The sequence below is a fragment of the Musa acuminata genome, chromosome BXJ1-3, assembly GCF_036884655.1.
Source record: "Musa acuminata AAA Group cultivar baxijiao chromosome BXJ1-3, Cavendish_Baxijiao_AAA, whole genome shotgun sequence".
Taxonomy (NCBI): domain Eukaryota; kingdom Viridiplantae; phylum Streptophyta; class Magnoliopsida; order Zingiberales; family Musaceae; genus Musa; species Musa acuminata.
The window spans coordinates 43,593,386-43,618,518 of record NC_088329.1 but is presented as its reverse complement, the minus strand read 5'-3'; the positions used below and the strand labels follow the sequence as shown (position 1 = coordinate 43,618,518).

General features: G+C 40.9%; 3 protein-coding genes and 1 long non-coding RNA gene across 6 annotated transcripts; 3 read left to right on the top strand and 1 right to left on the bottom strand.

The window, feature by feature from the left end:
* Positions 1-2,175: 2,175 nt before the first annotated feature.
* On the top strand, positions 2,176-6,698 carry LOC103980126 (protein trichome birefringence-like 5). Its single transcript, XM_009396409.3, has 5 exons — positions 2,176-2,791; positions 5,160-5,352; positions 5,611-5,804; positions 5,931-6,089; positions 6,208-6,698. The coding sequence occupies exons 1-5, from the start codon at positions 2,238-2,240 to the stop codon at positions 6,545-6,547; spliced, it is 1,440 nt and encodes a 479-aa protein (XP_009394684.2). The 5' UTR covers positions 2,176-2,237; the 3' UTR covers positions 6,548-6,698.
* An 8,187-nt stretch (positions 6,699-14,885) lies between these two features.
* LOC103980020 (WRKY transcription factor WRKY51-like) lies at positions 14,886-15,937 on the top strand. 2 transcript variants are annotated; one of them, XM_009396308.3, is made up of 3 exons: positions 14,886-15,395; positions 15,486-15,611; positions 15,689-15,937. In XM_009396308.3, exons 1-3 carry the CDS (start codon positions 14,923-14,925, stop codon positions 15,825-15,827), a joined length of 738 nt encoding a protein of 245 aa, XP_009394583.3. In that variant the 5' UTR covers positions 14,886-14,922; the 3' UTR covers positions 15,828-15,937. The 2 variants fall into 2 exon arrangements, with proteins under 2 accessions (XP_009394583.3, XP_018678972.2); XM_018823427.2 differs by having other exon boundaries at positions 14,886-15,611.
* Positions 15,938-16,786: 849 nt separating this feature from the next.
* LOC108952372 (uncharacterized) lies at positions 16,787-19,642 on the bottom strand. 2 transcript variants are annotated; one of them, XR_010496522.1, is made up of 5 exons: positions 19,277-19,642; positions 19,101-19,184; positions 17,384-17,650; positions 17,121-17,251; positions 16,787-17,009 (listed from the first exon to the last, which is right to left on the bottom strand). It is a non-coding gene; the product is annotated as an uncharacterized LOC108952372 (long non-coding RNA). The 2 variants fall into 2 exon arrangements; XR_010496524.1 differs by having other exon boundaries at positions 17,384-17,457.
* Positions 19,643-20,054: 412 nt separating this feature from the next.
* Positions 20,055-24,450, top strand: LOC103980021 (uncharacterized). Its single transcript, XM_009396310.3, has 2 exons — positions 20,055-21,433; positions 24,118-24,450. The coding sequence occupies exons 1-2, from the start codon at positions 20,090-20,092 to the stop codon at positions 24,277-24,279; spliced, it is 1,506 nt and encodes a 501-aa protein (XP_009394585.2). The 5' UTR covers positions 20,055-20,089; the 3' UTR covers positions 24,280-24,450.
* Positions 24,451-25,133: the final 683 nt, after the last annotated feature.

Here is a 25,133-nt window from a genome sequence, read left to right as displayed (position 1 = left end):
TAGCTGCTTCCGATGACAATAAGGTTTGCTTTCATCGGGATGTCATCCGCCTCCATGAGAAATGCTCCGTCGACGTCATTGTCTCTCACCCCATATTGCTCTATATTTACATCAATACTGACATAGTTGCTGTGTCATAACTGTATTGGTGTCGACGCAAATGGTAATGGTCATTGCGACGTCTACGATGAAAATGGTGGTCGCCTCACCATTAACTTGACGAGAGGTGAGCAATAGGAGCTCCGGTGACCCCAACTTCGGGTCGAGGTTACGATTCATCTAATGGGTCAATGGTAAGGCAACTACCATTTTTACCATAGACATCGCAACGGTTATCATCATTTGCATTGATGATGATGTAATTGTCACTCGACAATCACGTCAGCATTGATGTAAAAGTAGAGCAACATGGGACAGGTGACAAATGAGGTCGGTGGTATACTTATAATGAGGGCGGGTTGCATCGTGATGAGAGTGGACATTATCATCGTCAGAGGCAACTAGACAATTACGTCAGCTTCGATGCTAGTGAGATTGCTATCCGCCATGAAATATTAAAAAAAAATTATCTTTTGTTTTTATATTTTCATGGATAAATATAGGTAATATGTACTTAGCGTTTCAAATGATGAGGAGATGTCGTGTGCTTATCACATATTTAGTTGTCCAAAATAAAAAAATAAAAAAAATAATTTGCATGTTAATGTTGGATAAAATAAAGGATTAAGGTCTATCTTAATCAAATGATTTTGGTCGTAAATCTCTTAAGTTCTTATAGCTTACTCGTATCTAAAATAGTATATATATATATATCATTATATTAATAATTTATTGTGAGTAAACATATTATATAGGTCAATTTTAATGTCTATTAACTAGAAGGGGTTTATATACTATGTTTTTTAAAATATAAGAGTTATTTTATATACGAGTAAATCAAAAAGACTTAAAAAGGTTCATGGTTAAAATCACATGGATAAGATGAACCTTAACTCTAAATTATACATATTATTATATTAATAATTTATTATAAATAATTATGTTATATACTCTAACGTTTATTAACTCAGATTTGATGAAAAAAATTATATATTATATTTTTAAAAATATAAAGATTATTATAGACATTACTAAATCAAGATTTTAGAAATCCACGACCAGAATAGCTACTAAAATGGACCTTTAACCAAAGTAAAACAAAGGGTCGATGCCTTTCGAACGTGTGGGACCACGATTGTGCGAACGAGAGAACAGGTCGAACGGTGGGTAACATTGCGTGCTTTCGAGGAAGTGTCGCTTCTTTTATTTTCCGGAACATCATGTGATGACAAAATGTGCGGGGCCCTTGCTTTGTCTTACGTGGCGCATTTTTATACGTGAAATTATTGGATTCTGTTTGGTCCCGTTTTAATTCTTACGTGGCAAGGTCAGCGCCGAATGACACGTTGTCCGGCAGCACAGCTCAGCTCGAACAGCGAGCAGGCACCCGCCGCGACCCGTTTCCAGAGAAATCCAGCCTGGCTTCGTTGGATTCGCTGTGCTCAACGGGACCCACGGAGCTCGCTTTCTGCGTCAAGATTCGCAATCAGACTAGTATTTAAAGAGAGATATATATATATATATATATATATATATGTATTTTAATGGTCAATATTATGATCATATCAACCTTGCATTATTGCACATCATATATACTATTTAATATAATAAAAATGCTTGAATGACGTACTTAGAACAAAATCTCTCTCGCGGCAAAGCATTTATAGGTTGTTATTAGGTTGACCTACACGACTTTGACCATTGACTTGTTGTGAGATCGACATTAGATTTGTTGTCAGATTCTTTGCAGCAATATCAACATTCTCTGGCACTTAAAAACACCGATGTTGCCGGGTTTCTCCCATGTTTTGGTCTCCACTGTGGATCAAATCGATATCCACAACAAATTGTATTAACGTTAACCACATCAGTCAAAAACATGTTTTTATTAACAGTTTAAAACACCAAATAGTCGAAAAGTGTTTTTATTAACAATATAAAACCTTCGGATGTGGCGACAATAGCAGACAAGAAACCATGCGGGAGATCTGGTCACCGCCTCGCGTACGTTTCGACCTTTTGTCCTGAAGCTAAAGAATGGCGTGTGGAAGATCGCGTCACCTTTGTTCTTTCCGCCTCCGTTGCTCCGCTTCACACAAAAGAAACGAACCAGTGATGAGCCCCCTCCGCCACCGCCGATGGCCACCTCCTCCTCTTCCCTTTCCCATGCCAAGCGCGGCCGCGCCGTCGCTGTGGCTGCCGCCTCGTCCGCTGCTGCCCTCCTCTCCTTCTTTCTCCTCCTCGTCGTCCTCGTCCCCCAGCATGCCCTCAACTCTCCAATCTCCCTCTCCTCGGATCTCTCCGTCCCCCCGTCCCCTCCGCTTCCGCCACCCCAAGTAGCGACCTTGACGCGAGTAGCCGCGGAGAAACCAGTTTCCGAGGCTGAAGCTCCCGGCGGGCGAAATCTCTCTATGCCCCCGTCACCTTCACCTTCACCTTGGCCGCCCTCCGAGACACCCGTAGCCGCGGTCTTGGCGCAAGAGACGGCGGCAGCGCCTCCTCCCGAGAGCCGGGAGCGGAGGTGCGACCTTTACCAGGGAAGGTGGGAGAGAGATGAGGAGGGGCAATACCCACTCTACCACCCCGGTTCTTGTCCGTACGTGGACGAGGCTTTCAGCTGCCAGGAGAACGGAAGGCGGGATGTCGGGTACCTGAGATGGAGGTGGAAGCCTCACGGTTGTGATCTCCCAAGGTTGCTTCCTCTTCATCTTCTTGCTTCTTTATCTGATACTTTACTTAACATTTACTCAAATTTGTAGCTGAACTTCTTAAGCAGAATGTGGGATGGTATTAAGATGCCAAATACATGGTAGAAAATGAAGAAAAGATTCAAAAAAGAGATTTTTACGATCTATCTCTCAAGGCCACATTTTCCAAAATTTCATCTTTGCTCTCTTTTCCCCTGCTTTCTTTCTTGTTGTTTTGGTCATTGGAAATAGTATTAAGCTATTGAGAACGCTCCCTTTTTAAATGAAACTAACATGGCTAATTAATATGTGAATCTTCAGCTAAGTTTCTTAGATTGGGGTTCTTCCAAATTGGTGACAGTCCTCTCCTTTAGGTCTCTACATTTCAGCTACACATAGTCGCATACATCAATGCAGGGGCCCTGGTCCTATGGACAGCTGGTCATTGAAATGGATTGATCTCAAAGGGAGATGATCCTGGTCCTTTTCTGTGAGGTTCCTTTCTCGAGGAATCTCGATATAGAAAGTCGAAGCGAATGGGAGAAAGAAATTGTCGGCCATTAAACATCCGAGTTTAGAACTATATATTGTTCCGATGTTCATTTCATAAATTCCTGAAATCAAAGTAGGGTTGAGAAATTAACTAAGTTTCCCTGGCTCATGTCTTTTGAGAGTTATATTGCATCATTGGAGCCACTACTTTATTGAGTTATACTGCACCATGGAGTTACCATAACTGCTAAGACTAAGACTGATCTGTGAGTGAAGTAGATGGAAGAGGACACATAGAAAGTGTGCATCTTGAAAGTAAAGAAGCCGTAGTTGAACTAATGAGACTGTCAGAGAAAATGGAAAGGACCCAGCTTGATGAGTTGCCCAAATTTGTGCCTAAACTTGAAATTTAGACATAGAGGTGGAGAACCTAAAGCTGATATGGAAGGCATTAATTGTTTGAAAGTACTTGGAGGAACATTTAACAAACTTCGTTAGATTATCCCAATTCTTTCCAGTTCCTCCTTGATCCCGTCCATTATTTGGTTGAACCTTAAATCTAATGGTCCTCTTCTAGTTTCAAGTTGTTTTCTTATTTCTGCAAAATTTTCTAGTTACAATGGAACTTAACCAACCTAATAGGCATATATGGAGGTTGGCAACTATTTTTCTTGTGTTACTCTTGATAGAATAACAAAAGAAGAAAAATGTATAGTTCCAACTATCAGATTCAGGAATGTGGATATGCTCCTGCCATACAGCTCTATCAAGGGTAATAACTTGCATCAACTGAGGCCTGAGATATTCTTTCCGAGTCTTCTGACCATTATTTCCAATTGTTTAAATGTGCCTATCATGCACATGACATACCTGTCATGTGAAGTAAATGGAACATTTTGAAAACAGCAGAAGATTGAACTCAAGTTCAGATAAAATAAAGAATATTTACATGATTTCCCCAATAAACTCACTTTCAAAAGTGAAGGTGATCAGGGAGAGCTTCTTTAATGTGGACAATGGCATGAAAATGGTGCTACAAACAACAAAAACAGTGTCTTCTAACCCTAGTCTGTTTTCTTAACATACTTCTGGTATAATTTATGGAGATATAAAAAATATGGTCCCTGCAGACACTCTTGGTTGAGGCTGACAGAAAGGCCTCATTCTTTAGTTTGACAATGGATTATAAAATCTAAGCAAATAGTGAGTTCTTTGCTGATTACTATTTGTTGCTGATTGTGTATAAGACTAGAGAACTTTGTTAGTTGAATGGACATTTGAACAACTGTTACCTGCTTATGTTAATGATGGTCCAGAGTGGATCATTGGCTTTCATTGGAAACTCAAGCTTTTGAAAGGCTTGTAATAAAGATGATCGTTTGCGACTAATTATCATCTCGTGTACCATGTTGGTGTGATGAGGCTCTCTCCAGCCATCATTAGTTCTGTAAGTAGTTATGTTAAATTCTGAATGACAAAATTAAGTATTCTACTTAAATAGCTGCCAAATAAGTTTAACAGTGTTTTCTGAAGCCAAGAGAATCCAATTTTTTAATTTATTGTTTCTCAAACTTCTATAGACAAACCAAACTAGAATTTCAGTTAGCCACTCTAATGATGTAATTTAGGTCTAGGTGAAGAAAGGAATGACTTCATCTGTTATAAAAATTTGTCCGAATTTTTCATCTTCTTTTTTTCTTTTTCGATCTTATGGCTTTTATGATTTTAGTGCTTTGTAAAGTGTAAACTTTTGCGATAACATCATAGAGTTAACCTTGTAGTCTTATTTTCCTCTTCAACCTCCAGTAGAAGGATTTTTATAATTTTGGTTGTTTTCATCACAATTTCTTCTTTTCCTGTTGCCTTTTACTTTATTCATAGGTTTAATGGAACAGACTTTTTGGAGAGAATTCGAGGCAAAAGGTTGATATTTATCGGAGATTCCATGAACCGCAACCAGTTTGAATCAATGTTGTGTCTCTTACGAGAAGCCCTGCCTGATAAGAGAAAAATATATGAGATGCGAGGTTACAAAATAACCAAAGGCCGTGGCTACTTTATCTTCAAATTTGTGGTAAGAAAGCTTTACTGCTTCCATTGATATGCTGTAATATCGTGGTCCATCTAGTCTGACTCTATTGCATTTGATTTGTTTCTGGTGCCTAGAAAATCTTATATAAAATTGTGTACTACGCTTTTATATTTTTATTTCTATGACAATATTCTTGTAGACATATATTTGGATGATCAATTTTACTGGATTTCCATCCTTAATACTTCAAATTAATCGAATAGTCACTGAAAATTATATCTTGTATGCAAATTTTGGCAGGACTATAACTGTACAGTGGAGTTTGTTCGATCCCATTTTCTTGTTAGAGAAGGAACACGAGTCAATGGACAGGGCAATTCAAACCAAGTTCTTATGATCGATCGCATCGACAAGTCAGCTAACCGTTGGAGAAGAGCTGACATACTTGTCTTTAACACCGGTCATTGGTGGACACATGGGAAGACAGCAAGGGGGTAAATCTGTGTCTCTGATTCTAGACGTCTCTTTTTGATTGTGCAAGTTGCTTTAGTTGAAATAGCCAGTTTTTCTGCTGTTTTCAATTGTGTACACATGACAATTTAATGATTTTGATTCACCAGGAAGAACTACTATCAAGAAGGTGATGTTGTCTATCCAAAACTTGATGCAATTGAAGCTTATAGGAAAGCCATGAATACTTGGGGAACATGGATTGACAACAATGTGGACCCTGCAAAAAGCTTGATATTTTACCGTGGTTACTCTGCTGCTCATTTTAGGTGCTTAAATTTTGTCTTATATTGTAGAAAGAAATAGCAATTCTTATCTTATATCTTGATGTTTTTGCTCTACATGTCAGCTTCAAGTATAAACCCCCACTGACTTGTCTTTGTTCAGAGGTGGAGACTGGGACTCTGGTGGCACCTGCAATGGGGAGACAGATCCTATCAAAACTGGAGCATTTTTAGAAAGTTATCCATCGAAGATGAAAATAGTAGATGAGGTTATTAATAGATTGCATGTTCCAGTTGTTCTCTTGAATGTGACAAAGCTGACCAACTACCGTAAGGATGGCCACCCATCTATTTATGGCAAGAAGCTGGCTGAAGGGGAGAAGGTGTCCAAGAGGCGGCAGGATTGCAGCCATTGGTGTCTTCCTGGGATTCCTGATTCATGGAACGAGTTGATCTACGCCTCGCTTGTCCTCAAACAACATCATCCACAGTCATTGAGGTAGAAGATGGTTTGTGAGCTGAGACATGACTGTATTTACCCAGCATGATTAGTCTTGGGAGTTTAAATGCCCACATTGAGGCAAGAAAATGGATCTACATGCTCTCTTGCTGATCGAAATGGAACTTTAAGGGGACCAATTGTTATTGAGAGTTCTTTTTGCTGCAATGCTGATTGTGAGGAGCCTCTCTTTTTTTTTTAATTTTTGAAGCTAAAGTGAAGAATGTAATGTTATTTTGCTGCTTTATAGTGTAGATCTATCTTGTGCAGGAAATCTACTTGTTAGGTGTTATGTAATTGTAGTATTATTTGGAGTATATATACACAAATTGTCGATGGACTTTGTCGAGTTAATTTTGAAGAGTATAGGAAAAAAATTTATGAAGGTATCTAAGTATGGAGAGAAATAATTGGCTGTACTGATAGTTTATATGAAAGTATTGTTATTTGAATTTGCAGAATATTTTGATACAATGGCAAATAGATGTAGAAAAACCAAAAGAACAAATGTTTCTTTCTGCTGGGAATATGTGTGAATTATTACAAGGGTAAATGTTAAAACTCTCCTGTCTTGCAGCAATATCTGTTGGTGTTTGTATTAGCTATTCACTGTGATCCCAAGGCAGAGTCTATTGTTTCTTAGCCATTTATTAAGGCCCATACATCTTTGTCATGTTGCAGAAAGGTAAAAGATAGTGGTGAATTCCTTTGCTGTATCTGAAATTAGCCATAACAGAAAATTTTGATTCTCAAGATTTCTTTGAGATTATGGAAGCTTAACTTTGACACATGCCAAACAAAAGATATCTAAAACAATTCATCTGTCAGGAACTTTGAGTTCAAGTTGCATGTTTTTTGCTGTATCTGTTTTAGAAGTGTGAGGACAGATCTTAAGAGACTTCCACTGAATCAGCTCATTGCTTCACTTGGAAAATGTTTTGGAGTTTGTCATTCTGTGTACTGACATAAAAATTGGCTCATTTGGGATCAAAACCAGCCTTCATCAAACCAAAAGACAAGACAAGGTATGAGTAATTTATAAGTAAACCAGCATCTTTATCAGCAGGCCACTGGCAACTATTTTTGGCTTATACTGCAAGCTTTAGCAATCATCAATCTGCTGCTTAAAGATACCAAATTGTATGCATTGCATTGAATTGTAATGCCATCTGAAAACCTTGAACTAAAGCTGACTCTCACTCCTGTGTTCCTTGAATCATATTGAAAGCTCATGGTAATGGAAACTGTATGAAGTAGCAGCACAATTGTATTCTATGTTTCTTCTGTTCTCTTGCTCCAAAGGGAAGTCTTTCTTCATGCCAGTGTAGAAATCAGCATCTGATAGGAGTGGTTCATGAAAGCTAGGTTTGATGGAGATAGTTAAGCTGAATGCTTGTATCAGTCAGCTGTACACATAATTAAAACCGAAATCGACATCGATATGGTCAAGTGTTGGATCACTGGTTGAACCAATGGGTCAAATGATGGAGTAAGTCACAATATAAACTCACTGAAATCAGAAACAGTGATCTCTTTGGAGAAGAAACTTGGCTGTTACTCATTAAAATTCAGAAAGAAGTGCAAGGCCTAATTTAATGCAATTTGGATGTGGGCAATGCATCTAACTGGCAATTGCACAGCTCCACACCTACCACTGTAGCAACACCTCAGGTTTCTTGTCCTCATCTTTCTCCTGGGATTCACGTGAGTAATGAAGAAATGGTGAAACTACAGAATCCTATGAGCTTGTTCCCCTCAAAGATTGCCAAGAGATTGCACACCTCCTTGACTATGAAGATAGGCTGAAACTTTGGCCAAGATTGATACTCTTTTCTATCCATCTACTTGTTGGCAGCAACTCTGTGCTATTTCCTCCTGTTTTTTCTCTCTGCATTGTGTTCTTCATGAATGATGGAAAGCTGCTGAGGAGGTTTCGAATTGATGAGTGATCATAGGTTCATTTACTTTTCTCTGTACCATCACACCATTTGAATTTCTAACTTCAATCCAGACCTAAGTTTTGATTTGTCACATCTTTTGAGGTTAGATTGAGGTCCTCTGTTTCTTGTTTAATATGTCACAAACTTTAAGATCATGAAAAGTGGATATCTCTGAGCTTAAACACATCAAAATGGAGGATGCTAAAAGGAATCCTGAGGTAGTAGTTTGCAAGGGTGAGCATGTCAAACTGAAGAATCTGTAAGAGCATGTTCAACTCCATCTTTTATTTGACCTCAAGTGACTCAACCAAGATTTGAGAGAGAGAGAGAGAGAGAGATGTGGTGGCAGAAAAGGTGTGTGGGCCAGAAAAGCTGGGGAGGACAGAAAGATAGCTTTGCTTGTGATCTAAGATGGAGGAATGGGTGGGAACAGCAGAGACTGGTGGGACACAGGCAGAAATCATACATGGAGTATGGATGGCACTGATGGACTCCATGCAGTCACCAAACCTTCCCATATAATCCACTGTCTGCTGTAGTTATTCCTTCAAATGGAAGCTTTTGCCACCATAGCAGGAACAATCATATATGCCAACACTGTCTGCAACATTGAATGCCTCAGATCTGCAACCATTGATGATGAGAGCAGCTGCAAGTTCTATGACACTTAATATTAGATGATCCCATGCATTTGCTGAGACCAATTACATATAAATCAAAATTATCTTAGTTTTTTGTGCCATTAGAGGAGAAGCAAGTCAATCTTGTCAGGTTCTTTTCCATACTTGTATTCTAACATTGTCATTGGTGACATTAAATCCTTTGTCTTAATGATATTTATATATGGGTGCTTTATTTAACTTCATGGAATGTTATTTTATATAAAGAGGAAAAAGTAATATCTAATGCTTGTTTACTTCTTTTGTAGTGTATAGATCCCTTCTCCAATAATTATTGTACCAATTAGGTCAAGATTTCATTGGAATACTTTGCAAGTTAGCATGGAAGCAAGATCAAGCAATGCAACATTTCAAGAGGTACAATCAAGGCTATTTATCATCATTTAAAGACCATAACCTAACAATAACAATTCATATCCAGATCTTATTCTGAAAATTTGGTAGCTGACATGAATGACACTAACCCTACCACACATGAATGCAAGCAATGACTGACATAATTCATGATAAGATACTGTAATTTAAAGTGATTATTCTGTGAGAGAGAACAAAGAAGGTAGTAATTATTCTTGCTGATGAACAAATCAATTTTCTTTGTTCGTATGCTTTTGCCTTTTTCTTATCATCAGTTGCTATTTTTGATCTGATAACTCTTGATAGAGTTAGCATGGAAGAAGAAAAAGAAAACCATTTTCCTGTTGGTTGCTGAATTATACTTCTTGAGTTGATATGAAGAAGCCAACATGATGCAGATTTATTGTAGAAGAGAGAAGAGAGAAGAGAGAAGAGAGAGAGAGAGAGAGAGAGAGAGAGAGAGAGAGAGAGAGAACTCCATTTGGCATCCAATCCGCAGTTGTATTGCTTTCATACACTAGAAGATGAACAGAAGAACCAAAACAGTATCACCTCTTCTTCTGGCTTTGATGGTCGTGTGGACAAGAAAGAGAAGTAGATGCATGCCGTCAAGAGCCGACGCGAATCTTCTTGATCACCGGGCACGGCAGCGGGATAAACATCGAGGCGAGGTCGCTCGGCACAGGGTAGAATCCATCCGGCGGCGGCTGTAGCTTCCTCTTGACAGGACGCGGCTTCCTCGGCGCCGACGGGCATACCAACGGTCGCTTCACTGCATGCTGCTCCGACTTCGGTGTCACGCACTCTCCCTCCTCGCTGCTCGTCGACTTCGACGGGTCTTCTTGCGTTGTCTTGGCATCGATCCCGCCAGTCCGGACCGGTGGGAGGGATCGGGATTCCCGATCGATGAGCTCGAAGCCCATTGCTTGATCCCTATGATATCTATATCTATATCTGTATATATATATAAATAGAGAGAGAGAGAGAGAGAGCAGTGTTATAGTTATGGAGAATGAAAGAGAATAAAGATAGGGAGGTGGTGGGTGAATAAAGAAGATGACCACCACAGTATCAGCTTCAGATGGAGAAGAAGAGCGCAAGAATGGAGTCACATGAGATGGTGGTGATGATTGGCATTGGCAAGAGGAGATGGGAAAAGAGGAGAACACAATTATGTGGCCAGGTAGTCCAAGAAGAGAGAGAGAGAGAGAGAGAGAGAGAAGGGATGAAGTGGAGAAGGAAACTAAGAAGACAAATGAATAGTAAGAGTCAAGGTGGCAGCCTTAACTCTACCTTTGTCTGCTTTATGTGGATTGAGTCTTAGCCTCCACCAACTGTTCATGGATCAAATCATTCATATTAACCAGCATCTCTCATTCTATTAATTTTCATGGAAAAAAGTATGAAAACAATGCTGATTGATAGCACTCATACATTTGCATTTCCCACCATTACTTGCCAATCCATGACATTAAAAGCTCACCACCCAAATCCAAAAGGAAAAATTCTTCCAGAAGGCATCCCACTTTAATGTTCTTTAAGGCCACAGGAAATGCCATTCCTACATTCATCGCACAGCATCAAGCTCTGCTATGATCCAAAACCATATCCCTGTCATGTTGATGCCATGAGGAAAAGCTGCCCAGCTCACATGGCTTTTGCTGGGCTTGGAGGTGTTAACCTTCCTTTAAAGCTTAATCTAATTAGACCTGCTTTCCTTCAGAGACACAAGGCTGGGAAATCATTATACTGGTAGCAGGACAAGATTACAATAGCATTTGACAGTCATGTGGATCACCAAGTTGGCTGCATGCCTTCTCTATGCAGGATAGAATCCACAAGGATTTAGTTGCAGACATTTCACTTTTTCCAATTCAAGATCAATCAGAACTAGTATTTGGTGATTCACCTGCTAAAGACTGCAGCCAGAGGACTCTCCAATGCATGCAGCAGTGTGGATATCTCACACATACAGATGCCAAACAGGGCATTTCCAGGTGCTCAATTTCAATGATATAAATCAATGAAGAATTGTTAGGAAGGATTTTGGTGAATTAGAGAATGATGTTGAAGGGGAATAGAACATGAAGTACATGGAGAAATATCTGATATTGGGAGCATAAATAGAAGATTAGACATCATCCTCTTGTGTGTTCTAGAGAAGGAATTATGAGAGGACAATAAAGGAGGAAAGATAAGAACATGTTCTGCAATCAAATGATCATTCCCTTGATAGATAATGCTTCATGGAAGCTGATCCTGATTTCAAAAAGAGAAAGGAGACTCTGATTACAATGCACAATTAACTTAACTGTCATTAAAAGTGGAGGAATCAAGACAGGAGTATGTTGCAAGGAAGGAGGGTTATGAAGGTTGAGGGTGTAGTGATGCAACAAAGGTAATACACAGTCAAATGTATTGATCAAAAGAAGGACCAATTAAAAGTAAGATTCATAAAATAAAGTAGAATACAACACAGAATGCTTTCACAGGAATAATAAGCCAAAGAATCAGATTAATGGACAAGAAAAAAAAACAGGATTTTGTGTTATCATTCTATGCTGAAGTACTCAGCACATGACAACATAAATATGCTTAGAGTTATGTTCATCTCTCATAGATTAAAAGATATGAAGAGAGAGAGAGAGAGAGAGAGAGAGAGAGAGAGAGAGAGAGGAACATGAAGAAATCCATCTCCTCTCTATTTCCCCTAATAATAGTTCAGAACTCAAATCATGGTGCAGTAAGGTGAACTCCTCCACATGCTGAGTGTCATCAATCACATGCAACAAAGAAAAGGTGGAAAAGAAAGAAAGAAACAAACAACTTATTCCAGCCATTAAATCTCACCTCATGACATTTATTCCTACCTTTAGGCATTATGCCAAAAAAGATGGAATCTTCATGGAAAAAAGAAACTGGAGAATTTGATTGATGAGCCACAGAGCATGTGTGGCTTCAAAATTTACTGAGCCCAAACAAATAAAAGAAAGTATTAAGATGTCTTGTCAACCTATCAAACACAAACAAAGTAGGAGAATTTTAATCATTTCTCCATAAAATAATATAATTGTATGTTGCCTCTCCAATCAGAATTGACATCTAACCCATCTTGTCCAATATATGCTTATTAATCAATGCTCATGCTTTAATGTAATAGATGGATCGATGGACTCCTTGCTACTCCATCTCTTACCAGTTCTTGTCCTTCTGCTTAGGTTCACTCTTTGTCTCTCCCTCAACCTCTATATCACCACCATGAAACAAAGTTCACTAGAAAATTGGAAAGCTTGCAACAATTCACACTTCTTTCTTCTTCTACACAGGAAGACTGGATCTACTCGGGTGTCAGATTGTGAAGGTATTGGTTCAGTTAAGTATGTCGACCTGCATGGAAACACATAAGCAGTGCATGTCACAAGATCCCAACTCATTGGTTTCCTTGCACAGTAGTGTACATGTGGCTGTCTAGATTCCTGGGCCCCACTAATGCAGCCAACCAGGGATTAGTTCCTACTCCCACTAGAGAGCACAGAGGACCTCCAAGTAGATGACAGGTTGCAATGTGTCCGGAAAGTGAGAGAGAGAGAGAGAGAGAGGAAAAGATATCAGAAGATAAAAAAGAAAACAGGCATATGATCCACAATCATGGCTTGCAAACCATAACCCAAGGATGCAGATTAATGATGAGATGCAACACTCAGGATTGCGTGCATGGAAGTGGGAGAAAGGAGTTGGTGCACAAATCCCCATCTGCAGGAAAAAGGAGCAGATCTGAGCAGCTTTGTGAAGTTGTGTAGGTTGGAGTTATCATGGATGTGATGTTTTCAGAAGCCTCATGCGAGTCGCACAAGAACAACAAGAACAACAACCCTAGTTGTCCATATTGGATGGCATGCATACTGTGGTTGATGGCGGTACAAGGAGAAACCCTCTCTACCTAATCACACATGAACCCTAGTCATGCAACCATGGAGCACCAATTCCTGCTCCCACCTGGAAAAGCTCAAAGCTCTCATGTGATCCGACATGCTGCACCAACTTTGGTTGTACGAAAAGGGAGGGGGAAGGGAAAGAAACTATAAGATATGAATGCAGGCAAATGCTCTACTCATGGCTTCCCAACATGCTCAAGAATAATTTGGATGATGCTGGTCGAAGCCAATGAAGATGCATGTATGGATTCGATGAACACACACATCCTGTGAACTTTACACAGTTACCGGATATTAATTTCCTAGTGGTCATATTTTGAGAGAATGTGGGGGGAAAATAAAGATTTTGAAAGCTTTGAGTGATGGAAATGTATTACATGTTGTTGTAGGTTATCTTTTTCTTTGTGTTAATGTAGTATGTTTCGTTAAGCATGAAATGTCGAGAGAGAGAGAGAGAGAGAGAGAGCTGAGGTTTGTATACCCAGCAAGATCGAGGTTAAGGAAGGAGACATGGATTAATGGGCCAAAACCATGTTGGATATTGGCCCATGAGAAAACTCTATGCGGGGCCCACTAAAGAGTCTTCCTCCTCGTGGTCGATCGGGTGGAACCCGCAGGACAACGAGGTCAATGCGTGTGGCCCCCGCAGGTGAGAAGTCTTGAGTTAGAGACCCGTCGTCGCGTTCGAACGCACGTCAAAGTCTGCACACCGTGCTTCTTCACGCTCCCACGTCCCTCGTTCGTGTCGCAAGTCGTGAGGTCTGTTACCCCGGAGCTCCATTTAACTCCGAACCAACCCGGCTAGCACGAATCTCCGCGACCGTTGACGGTCATCGATGTCAACGCACCGGCGCCCGCGGTTGCCCCTCTGACTTCCTGCTGCCACCTTCGTATGCTTCCTAAGAAAGCAAACGACTCGGCAGGACGTCGTCATCCCACGGTGGGGCCCTTCGAAACAGCCGCCATCGGGTCAACCTGTCTGCCTTTTATCGACCGTGCGATGCGTCCGCAGCGGCTGCAACGACAAGGATCAACTGATGGAACTCTCCCGGTCAAATCAAAGCTCAGTTCAGTCGCTGCGAAGTCAGAACTCATTGCTTGGCTAACAACAAAATTCTACCAGTAAGAATTCAACGATTGAACTTTAGCTACCGAAGTCCACGATGAATTAATTTGTCAAAAGGAAAAATAGAAATCATCGTCGATATAAATAGTCAAAATGGTTGACTTTGATCCCAAAAGATTCGTGCACCCACCTGCACATTGTTTGCTAGCATCTTGACTCTAAAAAGTCAACCACAAGTGTCCGACGCGAACAGACGGTTCTGCGTACTCCTCATTCATCCCGTTTACCGATCACCCTTTCCCACTCTCTCCGCACTATAAACTCACTTCGCTTACCTTCTTCTTTCGTGGTCGCTTGCAGTTCGGTGCACGACACTTTCGGGATCGTTACTGGCCGTCGATTCGATGGGACACCTCAAGATGGACGGCCAGATGGAGGTCCGGGAGGCGGCCGCCGCAGGGCTCCGCGGCTTGGAGCGCGTCGTCTTCCATCTCTCCCACCAGCAGTCGCCGTGGGATTGCCGTGAGATCACAGACCAGACGATTGCCAAGTTCAAGAAAGTCATCTCCGCCCTGAACCGGACCGGCCATGCCCGGTTCCGCCGCGGCCCGGCTCAGCCCGCCTTCTCCGCCGAAGCAGAGGAAGCACCAGCGGTGCACTACCACGCGCTCGCTCGTCCGCCGCTGCCGCCGGCTGCGGTCGCGACCTTGAACCTAGATCCTACAAAGCTGGAGGAGCACTTGAACGTCTCGGCGGCGGTGTCGTCGGCCCATAAGCCGCCTCTGGCGCCGTCCCACAAGAGGAAGGTCCCCGACCACGCCCACCCCCCGGAGGCCGCAAAACAAGCCGCCAGGCGCTGCCACTGCTCAAAGAAAAGGTACCCCTCCTCCGTCGCGCCGAAACTTAATTTCGCGCATCCACGCATCTCCTCGCTGACACGCTCCGCGACGTCCTCTGCGTGCGACAGGAAGGACCGGGAAAAAAGGACGGTGCGCGTGCCGGCCGTCGGCTCGAGGAACGCGGACTTTCCGGTGGACGAGTACTCGTGGCGTAAGTACGGGCAAAAGTTCATCAAGGGATCCCCTTACCCGAGGTAAGCCCGCTCTCCGCCGTCCTATCGCCGGTCATGAGCCTGCGTAGGCCGATCTGATCCCTCCGATTGCCTTGCAGGGGGTACTACAAGTGCAGCAGCGTGAAGGGGTGCCCGGCGAGGAAGCACGTCGAGCGGGCGGCCGATGACCCCTCGATGCTAATCGTAACGTACGAAGGGGTGCACCGGCATTCCCCGAGCAGGCCCGCCTGTCGTTGACCTGTGGTGCTGGATCTTATCTTCGCTTTTTTATAGTTTGACCTGTAAAAAGTCCACCAGGAAATGTAGACTTCAGTTCAGACATATGGAATGGCAATTTTCCCCTTTCTTGCAGTTTTGACTTGTCATCTCAAAGTCAACTGTGGTTGCTTTATATTTGTTTTTTATTTCATAATTTGGTGTGAATTACACACTCAAATAGTTAGCCAAAGGAAAGAAGGGGTTATGATGTAATTTCACCATTACATGAGATTACAAATAGGAAAAAACTTTTGATTAGATTATTTATTGTAAAATATTTGAGGGTCAAATGTATGTGAGTGGTGGTCAATGCAAAAGATTTTGTTTATTTGACATTCTAGAGAACCTATAACATTATTTTAAATATGAATGATTTGATCAAAGTTTGATCAATTCATTCCACTAAAAAGATCCTACCATGTTAATTTTACCCTCCTAAATAATATATTCCTTTGAAAGTTGCCTTTTTATTCATTTTTTTATTGATTTTTATTTTCAACTACTACATCAGAGAGAAGATAGAAGTCAGACAATCTATGAGATAGATATTGGCTTATTGGCTTTGACATTCCATGGTCAACAGGAAAACTGTATACATATTATAAACACACATCAAGCTTTCTTGTGATGCATTCAGAAGAAAGCTGCATTTGACTCTCTAGAAGAGCTTAAGAACACTGATACATATTGAGACAAGTGTGTGGAGAATGTTTGAGGAAGAGCTCATACAGGAAGACTTTGTGCACATATAACAAATCATGATTTTGATTGAGTACCATAGATTTCTATTTTTATGCCTCTCTACACTAAAACTCTAAATGATAGAGAGGACAACAATGCACTCTAAAAAGTTTAGTCAACTTATACTTTGAATGTTAAATTCCGACAACTATAAATGACATTGAGAACAAAAAAAAAAAGTCAATTGGTATGATTTATCAAACTTTGCTGCCATGACAAATAAACTGTGACTGGATAATAATAATAATAAACATGATTATATATATGAACTACTTCAGCAACTCTATAACATGACAAGCAATTAATGTAATAACTTGGTTGGACTCTGCAAGTTTGCCAGCCCACTCTAAAAGCTCTTGAGAGTACTCTCACTGGCTAAATGCCATAAAGCAGTTCATCGAAGCTTCCCTGGCAAAGTATCTGCAACACTCACAATGGAGTATGGTTCAGTCTGAGCATCCATGACTAACCTATGCTTTTAGTCGAAAGATCCTACCATTGATCATGTAATGAAATGGCACATACACTTACAATGGGCAGAGTTCACAAGTGATGATGCATCACTTCATCCCTATTCCAGTAGGCAGAGTCTCTCACGATGAATTGTGACCATTGACAGTGATACTACGGGTTTTGGCAATTCCAACTTCAGCAGTGTTGTTCTGAGAGAGGAGAATCGAGAGGCTTGAAACAGGAAGACAACCATAACTATAACCGAAGGGATATGAACTTTAGAGGCCAGGTGTAGGAAACACAACCAGAAACTGATCTTGCATAATAAAGAAACAGCTTACCTGCTTCATTTGGTTCCAACTAGGCATCTGGCGTAGCTGGAATGAAAATTTTCGGCTGTCCCTGAGAGTATTCCCTGCAGGTCAGAGTAACATGCATCAATATTTCATCCTGATAGAACACATAGTTTGAATGTAAAAGCCAAAAAACAATAGTGTGTCTTTGCGGAAAGCAGCCGCCAAAGCAACATAAGCTGTGCACCAGACTGAATTATGTGGTTTCCCCTTAGCTGGTTGATCACCAGAGATGTGGTTTGCTTGGATGTGCATCTGGAACAACATCTTAGTATGTTACGGTCATATATGAGTTTACATCAGATCCTAAATAATATCATTGAGTACTTTCATTATGTTAGGAAAGCAGAGGAGCAACAAGTGTAGCCAGTGGAAATAATGGGTCAGATTCTTGATTGAAAAGATGAATGTCAGTAGATCTCATCTAATCCTCTCCTAATCCATCCACCAGCACCTCCTTTGTTGGCTCATTTGGTTCATTCATGACTAAATTATGTTCATTCATTTCCTCTACGATATGCACATATATGCCCTCCATGATGCTTAATGTGCTATGCAGCACTTTAACCACCTAGATGACATCCAGACATTTTAGAACCTTAATTACAAGTTTACAACCAAAACAATTATGCTCCATCGGTAGAAAATTCTCCAATAGAGGTATGTTAAGGTCCACTTGGCTATGTGAAAACATGATATCTTCCCCTAGATCCACCAATGGAGGTAAAGGCATCAAATATTTGATGCAAAAGATCCTTTTTGGACGTGGCTGGCTTAAATGCCAGATATTTCAAAATCTCTTCTGAACCTCAATTTTGGGTAGCATCCAAAATGGTATCACCAGAAGCAGAATCTTCAGATTTGGACTTTCATGACATAAGTTGACTCTTGTTGCACTGCATTCTGAATCAAAAAATAGGAAAAAAAACCTCAACCAATAAAAGAAAGGCTGAACATTAATAAAATTGTCAGGAAGGAAAAAAAAAAAGAGTTACTTTTCAAATTGATCAGATACCAATGACGAAATTTTGGAGGAGAAACAAAGAACATATCCTGGAAATATACTAACAGGAAAGCATGGAAATACTAAGTGCATGATGTCAAGATGAGTGGGACAAACTACACTCATTCAACTAGTTTATCTCGAGGTGATCAAGGCTGCTGCGGTGCATGCATAATGCAAGGGAAAATGAATACCAAGGAAAATTCTTATGTCAAAAATCAAAAGTATGCAAGTAAAGAATGTATAATGTAAGAACCAGAGAATATAGACACTGATGAAGATGCAAAGGAAATTTTCCAGGGAATCAAGCCAGCTCGACAAATTACTCGGAATACTACATGTATCTTTTGGGCAATAGATTCATCTTATTCAAAGGATAAACATTGCATTACTTGGTCTGTGTTTATAACATGGCTCATGTTTTATGTGATGTGTTCTCTTGAAACTGCAGAACAGACGCATTCCCGATAACATATAAAGCTAATTGGTGCCTCCGGACGACCTCTTTACGAACACTCTAACGTATTTTCTTGTCGAAATTTCATTCTTTCTCTCGTCTCTCTGAACCTCATCAAGGAAGCAACTCAGTGAGAAACATTCAAGCTACCAGAAAGATCCAAAAGCAAACTGACAATTAGAAGCTCTCAAGCATGAAATATGACGAAGATGAATCAATAACTTTCTAATGCATAAACAAGATACCATGTTCTGCATAGAAGATGATGGAAAAGGACTCAATTCAGCGTTCATCTCCCGGCCCTCGAGCAACAAGAGCACGACCTGAACCTGAAAATGTGATGCAGCAAACAAAAATCATCAAGCACAACAGCCAATCTCCAAAGGTCTGATCTTTAGAACTGAATGAACTTTGGACGTACCTATTTAGTAGAATTGTTACCTTTTCAGGTGACACAGAATCAAAGATGCAGACGTCTCCCTGGAACAACAGTGTTCAGCTGATTACTACCTGCCTGGGGCAGGACGGCACTTGTGTTTCCATCCCATGGCCACGGCTAGTGGTACTGCTGCAAGACCTGCGCATCAGCAGCAGCAATCAACTCGCTGCTACCTCCATCGTCACCACGGGCGTAATCCATCTGGGCCGGAAGCGGCACGGCTAGGGCGACCTGGTGCACGGCCCGCAGATCGAAGACGTCATAGCCAGAGAACCGACCCGACGCCGCCAGGTTCGCCTCGATGGAAGGGTTTGGGTTGTCGCCTCGATGGAAGACAAGAATCTACCGGCAAATCCGAAGAACAATAGGAGAAACCGATTTTTATTGGCAATCCTTTGTTCTATTTACAACAGAATTATTAATATTATTAAGATATCCATCTGTAACTTTAATATACTCAATTTATCAATTAATTCTAATAATCGTCGAAGATTTTCCAACATCGATGATAAAAACAAAAGGAGAAAAATAATTTTTAATGATTTTTAGATCGATTTAACGTTTTTCGAATTTAAGACTTTGGTTATTGGTAATTGAGATATGTAAATTAATTATAATTACGGATAAAGAGGAATACAACATTGTGATTTGGGCCGAAAACCTAATGAGCCCAATTTCAAATTGAGAAAGCCCAAACTATGAATGCGTGAGCCGAAGAGCCCAACCACTATATATGGTATGTAGTGAGACGGTCAACAGCCTCCACCGCTTCGCTTTGCTTGTTTGCCCGTGTCCATGGATTCCCTATTAGCCAACTACGCCTCCGACGGCGACGATGACGAGGGAGTCGATGATGATAAGGCCTCCGACGGCGACGCCCCCGCTGCGAAGTCTCTCCAACTCGCTCTTCCCAAGCCTTCCTCCTCCCTCTTCTCTTCCTCTCTCCCTCCTCCCAAGTCTTCCGCGGCTCTCCTTTCCTCTTCTCTCTTCTCTTCCCTACCGGCGCCCAAATCCATCTCTTCCACGCCATCTTCGGCTCCCCAAAACCCTTCCCGTCCCAAATCTGTCCATCTCGGCGTAGTAGATGGCGAGGAGGAGGAGGAGGAAGGTGGAATCCTTACCGCGGGTACGCCTTCTTCTACTCCCTTCCGAGCTCAAAGCTCGATGTTCTCCGCTCTTCCTCCGCCCAAGCCCTCCTCTTATTCCCGGCGCAAAGCCAGCCATGTCGACGCAGAAAACGGCGAGGAAGAAGAGAAAGGAGGGATTTTTACCGCCGATATGCCCTCATCTACTCCTGTTATGGCGCAGAAATCGATGTTTTCTGCTCTTCCTCCGCCCAAGGACTCGTCCTCAACTTCCTTGTTTTCCTCCATTCCTCCTCCCAAGTCCGAGCAGCCAAATCCCCAGAAGATCACGAATCCCCCTTCTTCTGATCGAAACCCTAAGAGGGTCGTCCAGTTTAAACTCCCTCTGAACCCTTCCATGCTGAAAAGTAGAGATTTCGATGACGACGATGACGATGAGGAGGACAAGGAGAGGAGAAGCGTCAAGGATTCCTTTTCCGTTGCCACAAAGGCCTCATCTTCCGTCTCTTCCATGCTTCCTGCCCCCAAGAATACTTTTGGCTTGGCGCGATCAGCTGCCTCGGCTTCATCGAGGAGATCGATTGTTGAAGCAGATGTTCCTGCAGGCGAGCAAGGAGGCACTTCTTCGGTGCAGGAAAGTTTTGGTTTTGGGGATTCCGGGAGTTATCCCGGTGGTTTGGTTGGTGCACCACCGGAAACTGGGACTGATGGGGCAGGAGATTTGGGCTTTCCAGGTAGCACCAATGATGTTGGTTGGGATCCGTCAGGGGTGGAGGGAACAATTTATTCAGGCTTTGACGATAGCAGTGCTGCTGCTTATTGGGATCCAAGTTATGGAGGTGCTGTGAATTACGAGAGTTACGAGGGAAATTGGTCTGAAGGGACTGCTGCAGTGGTTTCCGAAGCTCCAGACATGACGAAGATTGCTGGGAAGAGAGGCAGGAATGATATTCCTACAGAAATTGTGGAGGTAAAGCAAGATGAGTTGATGAAGAATAGACCCAGGCAGGACCAGAGTAAGCTGACTGGGATAGCTTTCGGACCGTCTTATCAGGTTTAATTTTTGTCAAACCCCTTTGTCAGTTTAGTGATATAGTTTCAATGCCTGCTGAGATTAATATGTGCACTACTGTCAATTATAGGTTTTACTTACCTGCTATTATATTTTCCAACAGAAATGCATGAACCATATCTACCTCTGAGGAAAATAGCAATCTTTTGAAGATGCTTTTCATGTTTTTATGAAGAATAACATGTAATGTGCCAATGAGAAAAAAATTTCAACATCCAATGACACTTGTATCTGGTTGCTTTTATGGGCATTTATCAATTAGCAGAATGTAGATAAGCTAGGTTTTGGTCAAGAATGCTTTAGTTTTCTTGGCAATCCTATTTTTGATACTTTTGAGTTGCATTGGAGGAAAAATTAATATTCTTTTTTGGTGGAGTACCAATATATGTCCTTGTACCTTTAATATGTCAATGTAAAATATTTCTCATACAAGATGAAACTGAATATCTCTCTATATAAAACTATGAGAACAATAAACGACTTGATTTACCTGAATCTGCAGTGTTCTTTAATACACAGCACTTTGTCCTTTTCACTTAGAATGTCTAATATGTAACAAGCTCCTTTGTTTGCTATTTTCTGCCATAGGTTCTAAGATGATGTGCTGAGTTGTGGTAGAATGACTGATGAACCTAGTCACAGTTTGAGGTTCATAATGTTTGTTCATCACTCCTAAGACTTGACCTACCTAACATCACAACTTGATGGCTAATTTTAGAAAGGTTGCAAGACAGTTTTGGACTATATCAGGTTCCGTAGATGGAGGGAAGATTGACAAAATGATAAGGGAGAGAGGAAGTGACAAATAGCGAGAGAGAGGGTCTGGATATGTTTATAGAGGGGGATGGTTGGGTTAGATGGGAAGAAGAATTATAAAGGAGAGAGGAAGAGATAGAGTAAGAGAGATAGTTTGGCTCTGTTGGTTGGGTTAGATGGGAAGAAGAATTATAAAGGAGAGAGGAAGAGATAGAGTAAGAGAGATAGTTTGGCTCTGTTGGTTGGGTTAGATGGGAAGAAGGGGTATGCTGGGGTGGGGGGAAGAGAGAGGGTTTTGTTGTGGGAGGGAGGAATTGAGGATGAAGGTTGGAAGGAGATAGGGGAACTGAGAATGGGAGAGAGAGAGAGAGAGGCTAAGACAGGTTACTAGTTGTTACCACCGTGAAGTGCTTGGGGAGGAGGAGAGAGGTATTATGGTTGGACTTTGACAACCATAATATCACCATGAAGTGTGTGTGGGGAGGCGGAGAGAGATATTATGGTTGGACTTTGACAAAGGGAGGAGAGCTGTAGTGAGATCTACCATGGCCATGGCAGAAGGTGGGGAGTGGAGGATGTGGGAAGGAGGCTGAGATCTACAATTGTTAGTTGTTATGATGAGTGGACTCTAGCAGGTGAACTTTAGTTGGTTATTTATAAAGGAAATTTTGCTTGAGTTTTTTGGAAGATATTGGAAACATAGAATGCCAGATGCTGTTAGGGTTTTCAAATTAGAGTTAAGGTGCATTTAAATGATGCTTTTTTAGTAGTGGAACAAATATTTGTGTTAAAAGTTTACTGGAAAAATGAAATTAGGTTATCTTGGCTACCACCTATGTAACCTAGGCTATGTCTAGGATCTGAAATTGGTTAAGATTAATTTTAATAAAAGAATCCATGTGATTCCACACTGTATCTTAGAGTTGGTAGCCATGTAGCCTCAACTGATAATAGACCACGTATCATTTAGTGATAACTGAATTAGTTAAGATACTCAATATTATAGTTAATCAGGTAAAGGGGTTTAGAAACTTCAAGGGCTCTTGTATTAAAAGGATTTGTGGTAGAATGTTGTCAGATAATAGAGTTTTTGAACTTTGAAAGTTCAAAGGAAGTAATGTGTGCCAGGGGGCCATGATCCCCTTTGCCTCTATACAATTTTGCCCATGGTCTAATGCCCTTACCAAAATTGGCCTTCAAACAGGATGCAATACCAAAGAAGTTAGACCAAGAAGGACTTTGTTTTTTAAAGATAATCGAAGCCATGCATTTATATCTAAAGCTGATTACAAGTTGAGGAGATAATGGCTCCTTGCTTAATGCGTGCCAAACAACTTCAGTCTTTTCCTATATGTGGACTTGCTTCCATGTCATTCTCTCTATCCTTCAAAAGGATACGAGTTTCTCTTTCGGATGGTGTTCATTTGACCACATGCTGTTTCAGCTTGTATTTCATAAAAGGTAGTTCAGACTTTTTGGGCATTCTTCATGGGCATCATGTATACAAAGAGTTGTAATGCAACCATATATTACACGATGTTGAGAAAATAATTATCCTTCTTTGCATAGTTTTGCTAGGTCTCGTTGTGACTAGACACATGTTGTTTTAGTCTGGTAGATATCACTAAAAGTCTAGAATCCCAACTACTGCACATGACATCTAAGATGTAAACTGCAATCTGCTGTATCTACATACAAGATTGATTCAACAACCTAATGCTGAAAGGATCCTTAACTGAGTTGGGGGTATGTTGCTGTGCTGCCAATTCCTGAACTACCTGCCAATACATTTTCAAAACTTTTATCATATTTATGTTGTGGTTAATCATTTTTATGAATTTTTTTCTTTTGGATAAACCACACTTTCACATATCTTATTTTATGTGTATTATTTTCAATCGTTGATGTAGCCGGCTTCTTCAGCCAAGGGAAAACCTTCAAAGCTGCATAAGAGAAAGCATCAAATTGGGTCATTGTACTTTGACATGAAGCAGAAGGAGATGGAACTTGCAGAACGCCGTGCTAAGGGCCTTCTTACAAAAGCAGAAACACATGCCAAGTATGGTTGGTGATCAATATTATAATTAGGGTGCTTCATTGCTTGTCACTGTGGTGTTACAAGAAGAAAATTACTTTCTTTTTTTTTACTTTGTTGCTGTCAGTCCCTCTTTTAATGCAAGTCTTCTTGAACAATCATTGGAATCTCATGAGCTCCATCCTCAATATGATCATGCTTCTTCTCACTACAGTTACAATCCATTTTCTATGAGTTTTTGGATAATATTATCATATTTAAGGCCCTATCCCTGTTATGCTATGTTGATTATATTCAAGCGTATCATGGTAAAGCAATGGTAAATTTTGTCATTTAATCAACTTTTGATTTTAAATAAAGTAAAGAACTTGTTGCATTAATCACCAATTACGATGCATGCTGAAAATATTACTCCATAACCAAAACCAGATCAGTACGGATATCACCTAGCCAAGGTTGATACATTTGGTTTCTTTTGTTTGATTAACTAGCTAGTAGGCAACACTATTAGCTTCTCTGTGAGACATGGTTATGTACACATTCAACATTATTGTCAATTTTTAGTTCTTAATCATCTTATTTTGATATGGTTGTCTTTCTCATTGGAAGTCACTCTCCCCCAAGTTGGGGTCACTGAATCCAGAACTTCCCTAATAAACTGAGTAGGAAAAATGAACATGTGATTTGGTGACACATGCTTTTCTCCAACAGTTGCTGCTGCTATAGCCATTCAGAGAAGCTGCAGATTAGGTAGAATTATTCATTGTTCCAAAACATAGATCTCATAGTGACAGCAAGAGGAGAGCTTTCTTTTTCATTTACTTTGTAGTATCATGCAGGTTGGTGATGTGTGGTGGAGTTTGTCTCTGTGGCCTTGGTGGCACACAGGTT

Bases quoted from the DNA above. Each gene is read 5' to 3' on its own strand.
- LOC103980021 (XM_009396310.3), top strand. From the start codon at position 20,090: ATGGATTCCCTATTAGCCAACTACGCCTCCGACGGCGACGATGACGAG. The intron at 21,434-24,117 runs GTTTAATTTTTG...TCGTTGATGTAG, and splicing joins CTTTCGGACCGTCTTATCAG to CCGGCTTCTTCAGCCAAGGG.
- LOC103980126 (XM_009396409.3), top strand. From the start codon at position 2,238: ATGGCCACCTCCTCCTCTTCCCTTTCCCATGCCAAGCGCGGCCGCGCC. The intron at 2,792-5,159 runs GTTGCTTCCTCT...CTTTATTCATAG, and splicing joins CACGGTTGTGATCTCCCAAG to GTTTAATGGAACAGACTTTT. The intron at 6,090-6,207 runs GTGCTTAAATTT...GTCTTTGTTCAG, and splicing joins TACTCTGCTGCTCATTTTAG to AGGTGGAGACTGGGACTCTG.
- LOC103980020 (XM_018823427.2), top strand. From the start codon at position 14,923: ATGGGACACCTCAAGATGGACGGCCAGATGGAGGTCCGGGAGGCGGCC. The intron at 15,612-15,688 runs GTAAGCCCGCTC...ATTGCCTTGCAG, and splicing joins AAGGGATCCCCTTACCCGAG to GGGGTACTACAAGTGCAGCA.